Source organism: Colletotrichum graminicola (genome assembly GCF_000149035.1).
Source record: "Colletotrichum graminicola M1.001 genomic scaffold supercont1.15, whole genome shotgun sequence".
Classification (NCBI taxonomy): domain Eukaryota; kingdom Fungi; phylum Ascomycota; class Sordariomycetes; order Glomerellales; family Glomerellaceae; genus Colletotrichum; species Colletotrichum graminicola.
This window is the reverse complement of record NW_007361019.1, coordinates 739-16,035: the sequence shown is the minus strand read 5'-3', so window position 1 is coordinate 16,035 and position 15,297 is coordinate 739. Positions and strand designations below refer to the sequence as shown.

General features: G+C 44.4%; 2 protein-coding genes across 2 annotated transcripts; one reads left to right on the top strand and one right to left on the bottom strand.

Annotated features, from left to right (window-relative positions):
• Positions 1–5,337: 5,337 nt before the first annotated feature.
• On the top strand, positions 5,338–6,594 carry GLRG_04584 (uncharacterized protein; the record flags this gene model as incomplete). Its single annotated transcript, XM_008095269.1, has 1 exon — positions 5,338–6,594. One exon carries the CDS (start codon positions 5,338–5,340, stop codon positions 6,592–6,594), a length of 1,257 nt encoding a protein of 418 aa, XP_008093460.1.
• Positions 6,595–7,192: 598 nt separating this feature from the next.
• GLRG_04583 (sodium/hydrogen exchanger family protein) lies at positions 7,193–10,069 on the bottom strand (the record flags this gene model as incomplete). The annotated part of the gene is made up of 5 exons (XM_008095268.1): positions 7,193–8,539; positions 8,651–9,213; positions 9,273–9,372; positions 9,430–9,846; positions 9,908–10,069. The coding sequence occupies 5 exons, from the start codon at positions 10,067–10,069 to the stop codon at positions 7,193–7,195; spliced, it is 2,589 nt and encodes an 862-aa protein (XP_008093459.1).
• Positions 10,070–15,297: the final 5,228 nt, after the last annotated feature.

Sequence of the window (15,297 nt, the reverse complement as noted above, 5' to 3'; positions counted from 1 at the left end):
TTGAAGCTGATTTTGAAGTGGTTGTCCAGAGTGTGATGTTGGGCAACATGGTTCGTGATGGCTGCGGCGGGGAAGATCTAGACGTCGCTGGTGGGGCGCCGGGGGTGGGGTGGGGGGGGGATGCGATGCATCGAATAGGGGATCAGAACTTTAGCAATGTAATTTAAGTTGCGGGTACTCTCCGCGGGCCCTCTTGACAGGCGGAAATGACTTGGACGGAGTCGGGCTGACTGGTGGTGAGGCAAGAAGCCTCGGGATGATTGGCTTGGGATGTCGGTGAGCGTCACCTGCAAATGCAGCTCAGCATGCAGTGCATCATGCAACTGCAACCACGACACACATCAGATAGATAGGTAGTTTAGCATGGCTGAACGCACTCTTGATTTGAATCTAGGTAGGGGACTTCGCCCGCCCCTCACTTAGTCTGCCTCGCCTCACCTAAGCTGGCTATGGTAGTGACTGCATACAATACATATATGTATGGTGCATGCCTTAGCCTGTTTAGGATATTGCATTTGGAACAGTTATTTCCTCTCCTGCTGCTGCATCCAACCCCAAGATAGAAACATCTCAACGTTACAGCTTCCTTTCTTATTTCTCCTCAGCTGCCTATTTCTGGCCCTCTTTCCCCTTCTTCCCCTTCCCCTTTGCATTCTTTGCCTCCTTGTCATCATGTTCCTTCCCGCTGTCCTCTTTGCAGGGGTCTGCGTACCCATGTACACCAAGGTAGTATCGCCTTTCAACGCCCGCGATTGGCCAGACGCCTTCCGAAGCTAGGCCCTTCTCGGGGCGACCGGCCGTCGCCGCAGCTGCCCGTGACAGTTCTCTTGCTCGCCTGCCTGCCTACTATGTAGTATTGTCCCATAGCCCGCCGAGCGCATGTTCAATTCCCCCAGATTAAGGCTCGGGTTTCTGCCTCATTTGTCCCAACGTACACAGTCGAGAAGCGCTACTGCTCGTGAATTTTCCCGCTCGCAACATTCGCCTTGGGAAATCGCAACACTGCCCTACCATCACGTCACCCGAGTATTTCTTATCTCTGGAGTAGTGCGGACCAGCCGAGCCACCAACCCCAATATGGCACGCGAGGTATTAAATGGGTTAAAGCCACGTCTTGGGTCCCGCCAAGCCGGCCGAGTCCACCGTTGCGCGATGTCTTGCTTGGGGCGCTTCAGCTCTTAGTCTCGTTCCAGCATGTAGTCACACGGGGCGGTGCTGGCTCGTGAAGATCACCACTGCTCGATTGGAAATTCGGCTTGACCAACCCATTATCAATTCTTCGCATCCGGCCGCCGGCCGCTACCTCAGTCCGGATGGCGGCGCCCACCAACATCACTACTGCAGCTAACCCGCCACCTGTCGTTTGTCTCGGCGATAGGGCCCCCCCCCCCCACACGACTCATCGATTCTCTGCAATCCATATTGCCAGTGCGTTTCACGGTAGTCTGTCCACCCTCCACGATACTGGGCAATTCGGGTTGTGGGTTGTAGACAACGGCACCAACCAGTGCTTACTATACGGACATGCCATCGCTGTGCGAGAACCCGCCTGGCATCACCTCATCATATCATGTCTGCCAACTGAGGTGTCCGAGAGCGAGCAGTTACAGAAAGCCAACGTCGAGCCCCATAAACTCGGTGCTAAGTTGACCATTCGTTGACCAGGACTGTGAGTTGGTTCTCCATCAAGGACTCGTCCATGCTTGCCTTTACGATATGAACCAGCGGAAGATGCGGTCGCAGTCTCGGTTATCACGCACCATGTCACAGCAAGATCATACTGTCCCACAAACTTTGGATGACTCGTTGGTAGCTAACTGGGGTGAGGTTTTCCCCCGAGTGCGAAAACTACACTGCCTCCGGTGAAATGGTCGCAACTTACCGGGCGGCATGTCTCTGATCATGGCAGGTGTCAAGGATTGAGGCCGTAACACGCAGGTTTCAAGCTTGCGGCAGCACATTTTAGGCTACGGATTCCTCTTTGAGTGTATCCTGTTGAACTTTAGCTGGGTGATGTTGCTGTGTTTTCCCATAGGACCGCATAAGGCACGAGGCATGATTATACAGTTCCCCAATGTGCTTGTTGATGGTGATATCTCTATTGAAGGTCCGTGGCGTTTGGGGGGGGGGGGGGGGGGGGGGGGGGGGGTTGCAGGATGGATTAACATCGGGCACCCAACTAATGTCACATTCCACGGTGGTTTCAATACCGTCGTTCATGAAGTGCGTACAACTTTAAATGACTCCGGTGGGGTTTCCTCATCGAGAAACGGCCGAGCTGAGGCGCACTCTGCCCTCGCACAAAGCTGGGTATGAGCCCCCATTGTCTTGGAGTCCAGGAGAGCGACATTAGCAGCGACGGCACCTTGACGTTCGGATACGATTCTTGTAACAACGAAGGTGCCACACGGTTTGCGGGAGGGGCCGGACACCCTTCCCTTCCTTTCAGCTGGGGAGCAGAGGCCGCTCTTTTGGACGAATGACGGCTGTGGATAAACCGTATGTTTACATCCCAAGGGCTCTTTGGGCACTGAAAAGGTACATGTTGACGACTGAACCACAGGTTGGAACACTAATCATCAGAGCTGCTCGACGCGAGCTGCCCGGTGCTACCAGTGCGTTGGCGGCCGTTGGCTACATGTCTACGTCGGTCTATCGCAAGCGCCAGCTTCCCTTACGACCGGCGTTGGACTGTCATACATCCAACATCCACAGGGAACCAAATTGGCGCCGAACCCCTACCACTATCGCACCACTGTCGAGTGTTTACTGGCTTCCACGCTTGATTGGTTAGGAACGCCAACACCAGGCCTGTTCGACTCGTCGGAGTGGAAGAAGGCACCCCAACGTACGAACCCGCTTCGCCGTCGGGCAGTATCCGACCTCGACATTTCTTGATATGACTAGGTCAGGCATGGAGAAGTTCTAGAACCCATCCACCTCCCGGTGTATCGAGTGAGGTTACGATGCTTCCAGAGCCTTTGGCCCTCCATTCGCAAACAGCAAGGGACCTGGCAGTCTCACAGATACCGTCACCATGGGTACAACAACCTTGCACAAGAGAGGTGGGGGTCTCAACCGAAAATTCAATGGGCTATCCTCCATTGTACCCCGCACACTCTCTACCATGTTCGTACCGTTCCAGCTGCGGAGGCTCAACATCGACCAAGTCATGAAATACTTATAGCAGGAAACAGGTGGGACAAGAAGAAGCGAGCTTTTGGCACTACGCGCCTTGTCGCGAACACGCAGACACTACGTTACCTTTGTAACAAAATTGTGAGATAAGTGACTTTTGGAAAGCTACCGTGGCTCCTCGTCGAACTCTGGATAGGATATACCATGACATTCATTGCTGATCATTGTTTCCTGGACAGCCAATCCAATTTCGGAGCCAACTGAGCGGGATCAGACCAATAACGACACGTCGCATTACAGTGTGAACGGTAAGCCTTGCCAACCTGCCCATTGTGCCCATTGATAGATGACGTCAGAACCGCGATGATGGAACTTTCGATGTGGCGTAGAACATTGACTGTAGCCACAATTGGTCGGGTTCAGACGGAACTACATGGTTGAGCAGCAATTGAGCCGACTCATCGATAGGGCGAGTAACCATAACATACACACGAGGATGGGCGCGAAACCAGATCTACAGATTACTTCAGATACTTTAAAGGGGAAGCTCGGAAAATAGAAAATGCTGCGGGACTTCGTTGGGTGCCAACTTGCACATAAACGCGTGTTTCAGCAGACATTACAAGAACCCGCCTGATGATGTGGCTGAGGTGCGCTCAACACCAATTGATGGAACCGGTGGTCGATCAAACTTCAGTTACAAGGCCTAGGCGGAGAGAGGGGTCGGTTCAACGTACAGGATTGTATAGGTGGCATGATTGAATTGGTTCAAAAAATTGCGCAGGTCACCATAAACGAGTTTTTGATTCAAGGGCCAATGAGGGAAATTGGTGTCACAAACGAGGCGATGGCGATGGCGAGTGTGTAGTGAAGGGTGCGTTGGCAAGAGATGGAAACACATTCTCTGTTGGCGAAACGGTAGAGTGGGTGTCCAGACGCATATTGACCTCATCTGACGTCATAGCCGAGGCCCTGCATCCGGTACGTTCCGCTGACAACTGCCCGACTCCCTCTTGCCTGCTTCCCTCTCACTCTCAGTACCATGGTAGTCGTTTGTATGGCCTGGTCAACGGAGACGGGGCTGCTTGTTGGCTCCCGCGGCCAACCAACACATGTACCGCTTCTGATACTACCTTTTCTACTCACTAGTTGGCCAAGCTGTGCAGAACCCCCCAAGGCTGGATTCTGCAACATCCATGCCTTGGATGCAATTTCAACTCGCCAACTTAAGTTGAGAGACGAACCCCAAACTAAATACCACCAAGACAAAGGCAAGATAGAATATTGCCCCCCCGGTGTGTGGCATGGACTGGCTGGGCATAGTCTATGCCCGTTCAACGTCCAACGGTTTGACTAGTCCCCTTGCATCAGACCCGGCCCAAGGCGAGATGCCACTACTAGTTCCATCTTTAGCTATTATCTACTGGATCGAGGTGTTGTCCGCGGATAACCCACTTCTGTTCCCCATCTGACGGCTGTCGATGGGCAAGGGACCCTCCCACCAGTGATGGGAAGAGCCACCCAGCACCTACCTAGGTACCTAGTTCAAGCACTCAACGAGGGAGTGTGAGTGCGTGACGGAGCCCCTAGCGCCCCGCAACCACCTACCATTGAGGTACCATAGGTGTATAGGTAGCATGGACTGCATAACTGCAGACACTTCAGCGGTCAGCCGATCGCCATATCCGTGTGACGACCCTCGACCCTCACTCGCTTGTCAAACTATCCGTCATAATCTGGGGCCGCCCTTCAAGCTTACTGCCACTTCTCCCATCGTCTCTTGCCTCCCATTGTTTTGTGGCAGTCAACACTGCGATTTGCTTGTTCTGGCCTCTTCTTTCTGTGCCAATAGGCGCCCTCTCCCCGGGGTGCATGTCCTCCCTCCCCAAGCCTTCAAATTGGTTCTCTCGAGTCCCTCTCTTGTCGCCGCTCCTGCATCATCATACGCCCCCGTCTCCGTCCCTTCGCACCCCCCCTTCCACCGATCATGGCTGCCTTTGTGACTTCCAGTATATACACTACCCAAGCCGCACCTCCTTCTTCAATGCCATTCATCTACTTTTTTCTTGACATGGCTCAGCTTCGGCCCTGACACTCACCTACCATCCACTAGCAATACTCATTCCACACCACCACATCGCATCTTCTTCGCTCCTCTTCAGCCCTCTAGACCTCATAGACGACGATCTTGGTACAAAAATGGGACGCCCTCATCACATGGGAACTGATACCGAACAGGACCCTGTCCAGTCCTACGGTCGCCCTTACGAGCCTGCCTCTGAATCGTACGATCCGTTCCCCCCTCGTGGCCGCAGTCCCGCTATCCGGCGTCACAACAGATCAGAACCTGCCGCCTCTGCTGCTGTATACGACGACTTCCAACGCGATCCTGGTCACAGGGAACAACCCATGGGACACCGCGAGAGCCATAAGCGCCGCAAAGATACAGGCTCAGACGCCTACGCACCCCAGGCCGAGCTCAGGCAGGATCGCAAGAGTCACAAGAACCGCTACTACCACGGCGACGAAAACGAAGCCTTCCCAAGCCGGGCTCGGAGCCACGGTCGCTCCGCCCGTGAACCTTCAAACGCCGGTCATTACCGCTCTATCGACGACCAACGCAATGAATTTGACGCGTACGCACCGGCGTCTCGTCGTGGTCGTGAGCGACAACACGCGTATCACCCGCCTCGGACAAGCGACACGAGGCGCACCAAGTATTCAGATTTCGAAGCAGAGCCTCGTCAGGCTGAAATGCGTCGCTCCCGCTACGCCGACTACGACGACACAGACCCCCGTACATCGGAGCCACGCCACTCCCGGTACCACGAGTACGATGCTGAGCCCCGTGAGATTGGCAGGCGACGTTCGCGCAACACTGATATTGAGAAAAATCGTCGTGGTGGTAGCGAAGCTACTCGCGACCGCTATACCGATTACGAGTCCGGACCCCGTCCTCAGGCGCATGGCTATGCTTTCCAGGAGCGCGGTCGCTTCAGAAATGACTCTCCAGACCGATATGAGCGGTCCGGCGGCCAGCAGCGCTCTACTAGAGGCCAGTCTATGCCCAGAAGAGAAGCTATAGGTGGTACCTCCGCAGCTTCCCGGCCCCGAGCCAGATCAGCTGTTGGTTATGCTGCCCTTGGCGAAGCTGCCCAGACGGCTTTTAGGGTTGGAAGTCAAGCAGCTATGCAGGTGCGGAGCGAGCCCGGCCCCTGGATTGGCGAGAAAGGTACGCGGGTGGCCACGGCTGCTCTCGGTGCCGCCCTCGTTGATACGTTTGTCGGCCATAAGGCCACTGGCATGAAGGGTGGTATGCGCCATCAGGCACTTCGGCAAGCATGTGAAATGGGCATCCGCAACTTTGTTGTACAACCTACTGTCAATACAGCGACTCGTCGCAGCACCAGCGGCGGCGGCGGCGGTCGCAGTAGCGGTGGTCGCAGTCGGCACTGATCGCATATTATTTGGATGAAGTCTAGTGGCATGCTTCTTCTTAACCCTTTCTGCCCCGGGTACATTCTCGGCGATTTCTTTTCCGGTACTTCTGTAGCTATCTCCGGGTGCTGTGGTGGTGGCAGGCGTTGAAATCTAGAGTCCCGGAAACCAAGCCGAAGGATTGTCATTGGCGGCAAGGATTTCCACACCAGCAAGGCGCGCCAGTCTTTATATCCAGACGAGAGCAGTGAGTGATAATGATTCGTGAGCAAAACTTTAGAATTCAGCAGTCAGTCTACGGGGAAATGGATGAAAGAGAAACCGCACCACTTCCAACATGGTTCTATCAAAAGTCTACAGCATCATAGAACCTATGTGTTATGTATACATTTACATCATAGAATATGGAGACACCGGCAACTTTGGCCCCGAAAGCCATCAGAGACCGATGAAATCGCTTACTATCACCCCCCGTATCTAACCCAAACCTTGCTCCGCTATACCTCAACACCCATGATCTCTTTCAGCTTGCCCCGTTTTGAGCCGGGGTTCAGGGCTAAACAGCAAACCCAGTCAGGAAACCAGTGTATAAAGTTCAACCCGCCGTGGTCTTGGCTTAGACTATCAATAGATCCGCCTTGACGCCGGAGGCTATGAATACATCCGCAGCCAGCCCTAGGCATTCTCTGATCTCCTCTGAGGTTCTCCCTGAGGTCTTACCCTCGGCCGATTTCGAGGTGGTCCGACGACCTAAAACGATGAGATTGTGCCATGTGACTTCGCGCGTGTCTGCCCGGATATCCGATGCGGCATAGGCCGAAGCGGCCTCGATGACGTTGTTGGCAAATGACGTCTCAAACTTGACACGCGAGACCACGCCAGCAGGTACGTGGGTTGATACAAAACCGAAGTAGTCAGCTTCCTGGGTCCGGGAGTCGGCCCCTGTCGTCGGCGCGAAGTGCACCACTGTTGCTGTGGCGTTGGGCTTCTCGCAAAGCTGGAGCACTAACTTAAGAGCAAACTTGTCGTCGGTACCGCCAAAGTACGGCATGAAAATGTGATGAGACTTGTTCGTGACAGGAATCGAAGGGATATCATGGTGAATATCGCTGAACGAATATGCTCGCATCAGTTTGCTCCGGTCGTTCCCGCTGTCCGTAGCAGGTTGAGGTACACTACCCTGGGGGGAAAATATGCCAACATTGTGCTCTGTGGAGGCAAGTATGGACTTGGCAAAACCTGTGTACGTTGATGCGAGCTTGTTGGTGACATCCACTGAAGGCACTTGTGAATCATTCAGGCCACCACTCTCGCTCCAGGGTACAAGAAGGAGATCGGATGAGATATCCGAAGCCTTAGACAGAAGAGCTTCAGCAAAGCGGGTTTCAGGCATGATAGACACTTCGCCCGAGACAGCTACCTTTAGAAACTGTCCCACGGTCCGGAATATATTCACTACTGGGTCGTTTCGGCTGAAGTCGTCGACTTGGGAGACTGTCATGACTGAAGAATCACGGTCGGTAAGATGGAGCAAGCGGAAGCCATGAGCCCGTACAGCTCTAGTACCGTTGGTAGAACCGAGAGCAACTGTGTCCGTTTGCAACTCGCCCTTCTCTTCGCTTTCAGCATACTGGCCTCCGGTTGACGACTGCTTACCGAAGAGTGACACAAGGTTGAGAAGAGCCGGCATGTTATCCAGGCGGAGATAGACCAGCAAGCGCTGAATCCGACCAGTAGTCGCCTTGGTCAACGCCGTTTGGTCGATTGCGTCGCTGTGGTTCGAAATGACTTCACCTGTGTCCCAGTCGATTTCGCCGCGTTTCCATGCTTCCAGCTTTTTCTGATACCAGCGAGGGTAGAGGAACGATGTCAGCGGGGTGGTCGTAAAGGTGGTTAGAAGAGCCATAACAACGAAGATGGTGAATGTTCTCGTGCTCAGAATCCGGGCTTGGAGGCCGATGTTCTGGGTCCATGTTAACATATGTTATTCTCTAGTTGGGAAAGGCGTAAACAGGGGCATATCATTTCTCATCTCCCCATTTACGTATGGTGATACAGGCGGGCAGGCACTCACAAGTACAATCAGCTCGACGAGACCTTTGCAGCTCATCAAGGCACCAATTGCGAACGATTCCCTCCATACCAAGCCGTTCAATCGAGCAGCGACACTAGCGCCAATTATCTTGGTAAAGAAGGCGGTAAAGGTAACGGCAATTACGTATCCCCAGGTAATGCCGCTGTCGAGGAGTCCAAGATTGGTGTTCAGACCGGAAAGGGTGAAATATAGGGGCAGAAAGAGAGCACCAATTAGATCCTCCAGCTTCTCTGTCACTTTGATGGCAAATCCATTTTCTCGGGGTAGAATAAGGCCCACCATAAAGCCTCCGAAGATGGCGTGAACACCAATGATGCCGGTAAAGAAGGCGGATGAGAGAGCAACTAGGAGGATCAGCGCGATCATGCTCTGCGAGGGCCCATTCTCAAGGCTTCCGGTTCGACGCAGCAACCAAACCAAAACTGGTCTGACGGCATAAGAAAGGAATAGCATGTAGCCAACACAGGATAGGAGAATCCAGAGAGCAGAAAGACCGGTTCCCGCGTTGGCAAGAGCGACGCAGAGAGCAAGGAGGATCCAGCCTGTAACCCATTAGCATCTTTCTGTATGGAAACCACAGTGGTTTTAGCACAAAACTCACCCACAACATCGTTGGCAACACCGGCCGAAAGTACAATGACTCCAACAGACGTATCCAAAAGCTTTAACTCCGTCAGAATACGGCAAAGAACGGGGAAGGCCTACAGATCATTCGTTAGTTGGTTAATGATGGTCATAATTGTGTAGATATATCTCACTGTGATTGCAATGGCAACACCGATGAACAGCATGTAGATAGGGAAATCGATATGCGTGACACCCTCGTCGCCGGAAAACTGATTATACAGGCCCCAAGCGAGAGCACAGCCGAGTGCAAAAGGAAGAGCCAAACCGGCAATTGCAACCGAAGTTGCAACGCGCCAGTTGCTAAGAAGGAAGCGTACGTCTGTCTCAAGGCCGATGAGGAAAAGATAGAGCACGAGACCGAGGTTGGCAACTAGAGTAAGGTTGGGAATGGACTCTGGGGGGAAGATGGCAGCGCGAAAGCCAGGTATGCGGCCCATGACAGACGGACCAAGGACAATACCGCCAATAACTTCCGCAATGACCCGAGGCTGTCGAATTTTGGACAATGGCCAGTGCAGAAGGTGGCATACAATGATGATAAGACCGGCCTACAACAAATAGATGTTAGTTTACTCGAGAATCGGAAGATGACCACTGGGATAGACGAACTTGAATGATAAACATAGTAATGGGGTCCTTGGGATTGTAATGGGAGGGGTTTGCACCCTCGATAACGCCACCCTGGGACGGAGCTCGGTTTCCCCCGGTACTAGACATTGAGGCTGCCGACGATGTACTCGTCGCCGACAGCAACGAAGTGACGGAAGACATGTTGTCTGTGGATAATACGAGATGATGCGATAATGGCTTCGGATGCCTCGTTCATGCGCACAGTAGCTATATGGTAGAGTTCGTACGTATCCACAAGCCCATACTTTGATTTTGAGTCAGATGGTTTTGCTGCTGGCGGATAAAATAAACAGTTCAGTTCGGTATGGCCTGTCTCTTGCTCCTGTGGAGGTTCGGCGCGCCAGGTGAAAGAAAAAGATCAGCTGAATCCCAGTCAGACGGGGCTGATAACGGTTTGTTGGCGGTGGCGGCGGCAGTGTGGTTATCTATCGGAGGGAGGGGGATATAAAGATATAACGAGTTGGTCCGGTGTAAGTTTGTTTGTGTGCTTAATCAGGTGTTTATGATGCCAAGCGAGAACTTGACCGAGTCTGGTTGGAACATGTGACTGTGTTTATTGTCTCTGCGATTATCTCTGTGGTCGGTGATGTTCATATGATGGCGCTTTTTGGCGTAGGATGCAGATAGCGTTAGAGATAGCATTGTATTCTGGTCACTTGCCCATATTACTCGCGGGGATGGTTGACAGCACGTGAATACGAGTTGAAAGGGAAACGCTTGGCCTGGCCTAGCTCGGCATAGCTGGATGAGGATTAGGGGTTCTTGGCTTGATGCGCCAGGTCATTCGTACAGAATCGTCGAATGATAACGGTCGCTACCCAGGTAGTATACCAATATCGGTAAATGACTTGGAGAAGTCACCTGCACGCACTGCGCGGAGTGAGGCAGAGGGGGAACGATGATGTATATAGAATGAGCTGGCCGGCTTTCGGCCGTCTGATTGACATTAATAGATGGGCGGCTAACACCTATGATTAAACAAGTATAACGCCACTAATAAGGGAGTATATGCTGTAATTATCCTAACTTCTGTTACTGGTCTAGTAGAGTGGCACAGGCCTACACACCAGACTTATTAGTTCCCTTAAGAGTCTACACCTAAATACTAAGTCTAAACCTATTACTAAATTGTAACTAACTTAATAAATATATAATATACCTATATAGTAAGTAGAATAATATAGTAAGTAGAACACTTCTACTACTTTTTTACCTCTTTAACCTTTATATTTACTTTTCTTAACGTATAAATATAAACTCTTCTTTTAAAGAAAACTAAATTATCCTTACCCTCTAAGATATCTAAAAAGACCTAAAAATGTCTTTATAAATAGTAGCTTATACCTTTAAGGTCCTCTTAATATCACTTTATAACTAATATAATAAATATATTATATAAAATTGTATATATTTAAAATTAAAAAAGATAATAAAAGTAAAAAAAAAGTAATTCTTAAAAAAAGTTATTAACTTAATTAATTAAAGATTTTTTTTATAATAAGATAATAAATAAAGTATAAGTAACTAACTTTTAGATAAATATAATATATTTATATAATAAGTAAAGTAATTATTATAATGTTAATTATCGCCTAGATATTAGCGGTATAGATTAACGCTAATATAGCTAGGATAACTACGGCCGATTTACTGTAGATCTACCGGATCTACAGGGATATTACGCAGTTAATTTGCTACGTAATCCTATAATAGTTTCCCTCTTTATGTATAATTTAGAACTAGTATTTACCCCTATTATTTATTACTGCCTATTAATACGTATAGTTAACTATATTACTACCCTAATAATAACTAACACTAATTAGTAGTTAAACTTTATAGTAACTACTACTATAAGATACTATAGATTAGTAAGGTTAATATAAGAAAAGGTAATTTCTATTATTAATTATCTATAGAGGCCTAGAGTAAGCTTTTACTAAAAAATCCCTCTATAAATACTCTTATAACAAGGTTATACTACACGCCTATTATAGGTTAATTTATGTTACCTAGTAGTTATATCCTCTTAATATAGTAAGAGCAGTATAGATTTATGTTATTTATATAAGTAAATTAACTTTATTACTATATAAGAAGTCCTCTATCTAACTATAAAAAACACCTTACTTTACATACTAACTTACTATTAATTAGTAACTATTTACTTTTTACTTTTTTTTTATTATAAGCCTATAAAGCTTACTAACTTTTGCTTTTTTTATATTTTTTTTTATTTTTATTTAAGTTATTTTATGTTACTAACGTAATAGCCTTTATTATATATAAGCTTATTATAAGCCTTTCCTTTTTAAGTTTTATTTAACTATAAGTCTTTATAATTACCTATACTACTAGTAGTAAATCCTCTAATAGATATATATGCCCCTTAATAACAGTTAAGGGAAACGCCTGTAACTAAGGGGTAGTTAGGCTAATAGAGGGTAACTATAAGTAAGTAATTAAGATAAGTAACTATAATAAGCTAGTAAGTAGCGCCTATAAGGCGGCTAAAGCCTAAGAATAAGAGGGAAATTACCCTAAATACGTACTACTACCTAACGCTACTAAGTAAGTAGAGGTAATCTAGAGCGCCTATAAAGTACCTAAAGGGCTTAAAAATTATATTATTACTACCTAATAGTAAAAAGACTATATTATAGAGTTACTATAAGATCTTATAATTACTAAGTAAAGAAACGTACTTACTACTATTACTATAGCTAACCTTATAAAGTATAAGCGTTATAATAATCTATATAGAATCCTCTATAAGAAAGTATAAGATAACTTTAGAGAATAGTTAATTAATAATTTTAAGCTACTACCTTATAAAGTTACTATAGAATTATATAACTATTTTACTAGCTATAGAGTATAAATTAATTACTTAAAGCACTTTATAGTTATATTATATATCTATAAGGTAGTAAAAAATAAGTTACTTATAATATGAAATAAAGAGATAATTATAACTACTACACTAAGAATTAGAGGATTTAAGAAGTAAGTAATAGATTATAAGTTTTATAAGAGTATTACTAGTTATAAAGGTACGTAGCTAAGTGCCTTAACTAGGAAGGGTATAGAAAGTAGGTCTATTCTATTAACTAGACTTTTTACTAGAGAGTCTAAGATTTTCCCCCTCTAGCCTAGACTAAATAGGTAAATAGTTACTAACGTATTACTAAGGTCCTGCTGTAGTTTCTACGTAACCCTTGTCTTAACACCCTTATAATTATCCCCCTTCCTAAGGCCTTAGTCCCTAAGGCCTTCTAAGGCTTTATTATTTATAGCGTTCTATTATAGCTATATATTTTATATTCTTTAGTAGTCCTACTTTAGTAACCTATTACTAACTAATTATTAACCTAGCTAGTTAAGGCCTTTTTTTAGTATTATAAATACTTTTATACTTAGTATTATTTTACTAAGTAGTTACTTTTATTATCTTATTCTCCTTTATTAAAGTCTTTTTTATATTATTATTACTATTTATTAGTTTTTTTTAGACTTATCCTTTAGGTATAAAAAATTCTACTTTTATATTATAGCTTTATTATTATTATAATTATTTTTTTATATATACCTTACTTTTATTTACTTTACTTTATATTTTTTTTTATCTTAGTAACTATTTATTATATAGTTATATAAGTACTTTTTCTCTCCTTAAGTATAAATACTTTTTAGGTTTTTTTTATATAAGAACTTTTTTTTTATTTTTATTTTTTATTATAGTTTTATTAAGTGTTTATTATTTTTTTTTTATATTCTTTACTTTTTTTTTATTTTTTTTCTCTTATTTAAACTCTTATTACTAAGCCTTTACTACCTTCTTACTAATTTCTTTTTTTTATTTTAAGAAGTTCTTTACTTTTTTCTTAGTAATTTTTTTTTTTTATCTTTATAGTAAACGTTTTATAATTATAAGTATTATTATTTATATTATAAATATCTTTAAGCTTCCTTATAATAAAGAGGAGGGCTTTAATAGCCTTAAGGGTAGTACGCCTTATATTAATTACCTTAAGTAGCTTTATTATAATATTAGTTACTTTTTTTATTACTAAGGGGCCTATATTACTAAGTATATAACTTATACTATTAATAAAAAGAAATATTTTATAGTATATTCTTACTAACTTTTTACTATTTTTTTACTATTATTAACACTCTCTTAAGTTCTTAATAAGCTTTAGGGAGTAGCCTAAAAGACTTAAAATTACTTTATATATTTATACTTAGTTATTACTAACTATAAGCTAACTAACCTCTAATATTAGTATATTTAGGACGCTATGTTATATATTTTCTCCTTTTAGGTTTATATTACTAATTATATTACTAACTTTTTAATAGGTATTAGTCTTATAAACTTAAGCTATATTACTATCTAAAAGCTTACTTTAAACTATAAGTATTTTAGTCTCCTAATTAAGCTTTAAGTAAGTTACTATATTTTTATACTACTTTTACTAACTAACTTTTTTATTTAAGTAAGTCTTATTTATACTAAAGAGGTTATTAGTTACCTTAACTAACTTTAGCCTACTTATATTTATAATAATAGCTATATAAAGGCTTTATAAAAAAATATTAAGTTTTTTAATAAGTACTAAGATAAAAAATATAATAATATTACTTATAAGGGTATCTTTAACTACTTTTATAAGTAGCTAGAGTTTTATAGTACTATTAGTAACTATATTAATAATCTTATCCTTATTTATACTATAGCTATTATAGGTTTTATACTTATTACTTATAGTAATAAGACCTATACTCCTTAGACTAAGTATAAGTTAGCTAGAGCTACTAAGTCTTTATTAAAGCGTTATTATACTCCTAAGCTTAAGCCTACTATTATAGTTCTTTTTTCTAATAAGGGTTCTAATAAAGAGGTTAAGGATTAATTAAATAAATATAAGGCTAATAAAAAGGATAAAGTTTTACTAAGTACTTATACTATAAATACTAATCTTTATAAGAAGTACGCCCTTATAGATAAGTAAAAAAATAATACTACTACTACTAAGCTTATAAAGAAAAAGCGTAATACTAATATATATACTACTAAGGTTACTTATAAGGCTAAAAAAAAGAAGTATAAGGTAGTAATAGCTAAGTAAAAAGCTAATAAAAAGCATAAGGCTACTTTTACTTTATATAAGTATTTTTATATTATTCCTCTTATAGACTATAAGTATATATATACTATTTACTAAAAGCTTAATAAGTAAAAAGATACTTATAAGTATAACTAGACTTATAATAATAAGAAACTAGTTCTTTATATATTACCTACTAACTAAGCGTTTACTACTTAGTATAATAAGGAGAAAAAGGTTATAGCTACTATTATAAAG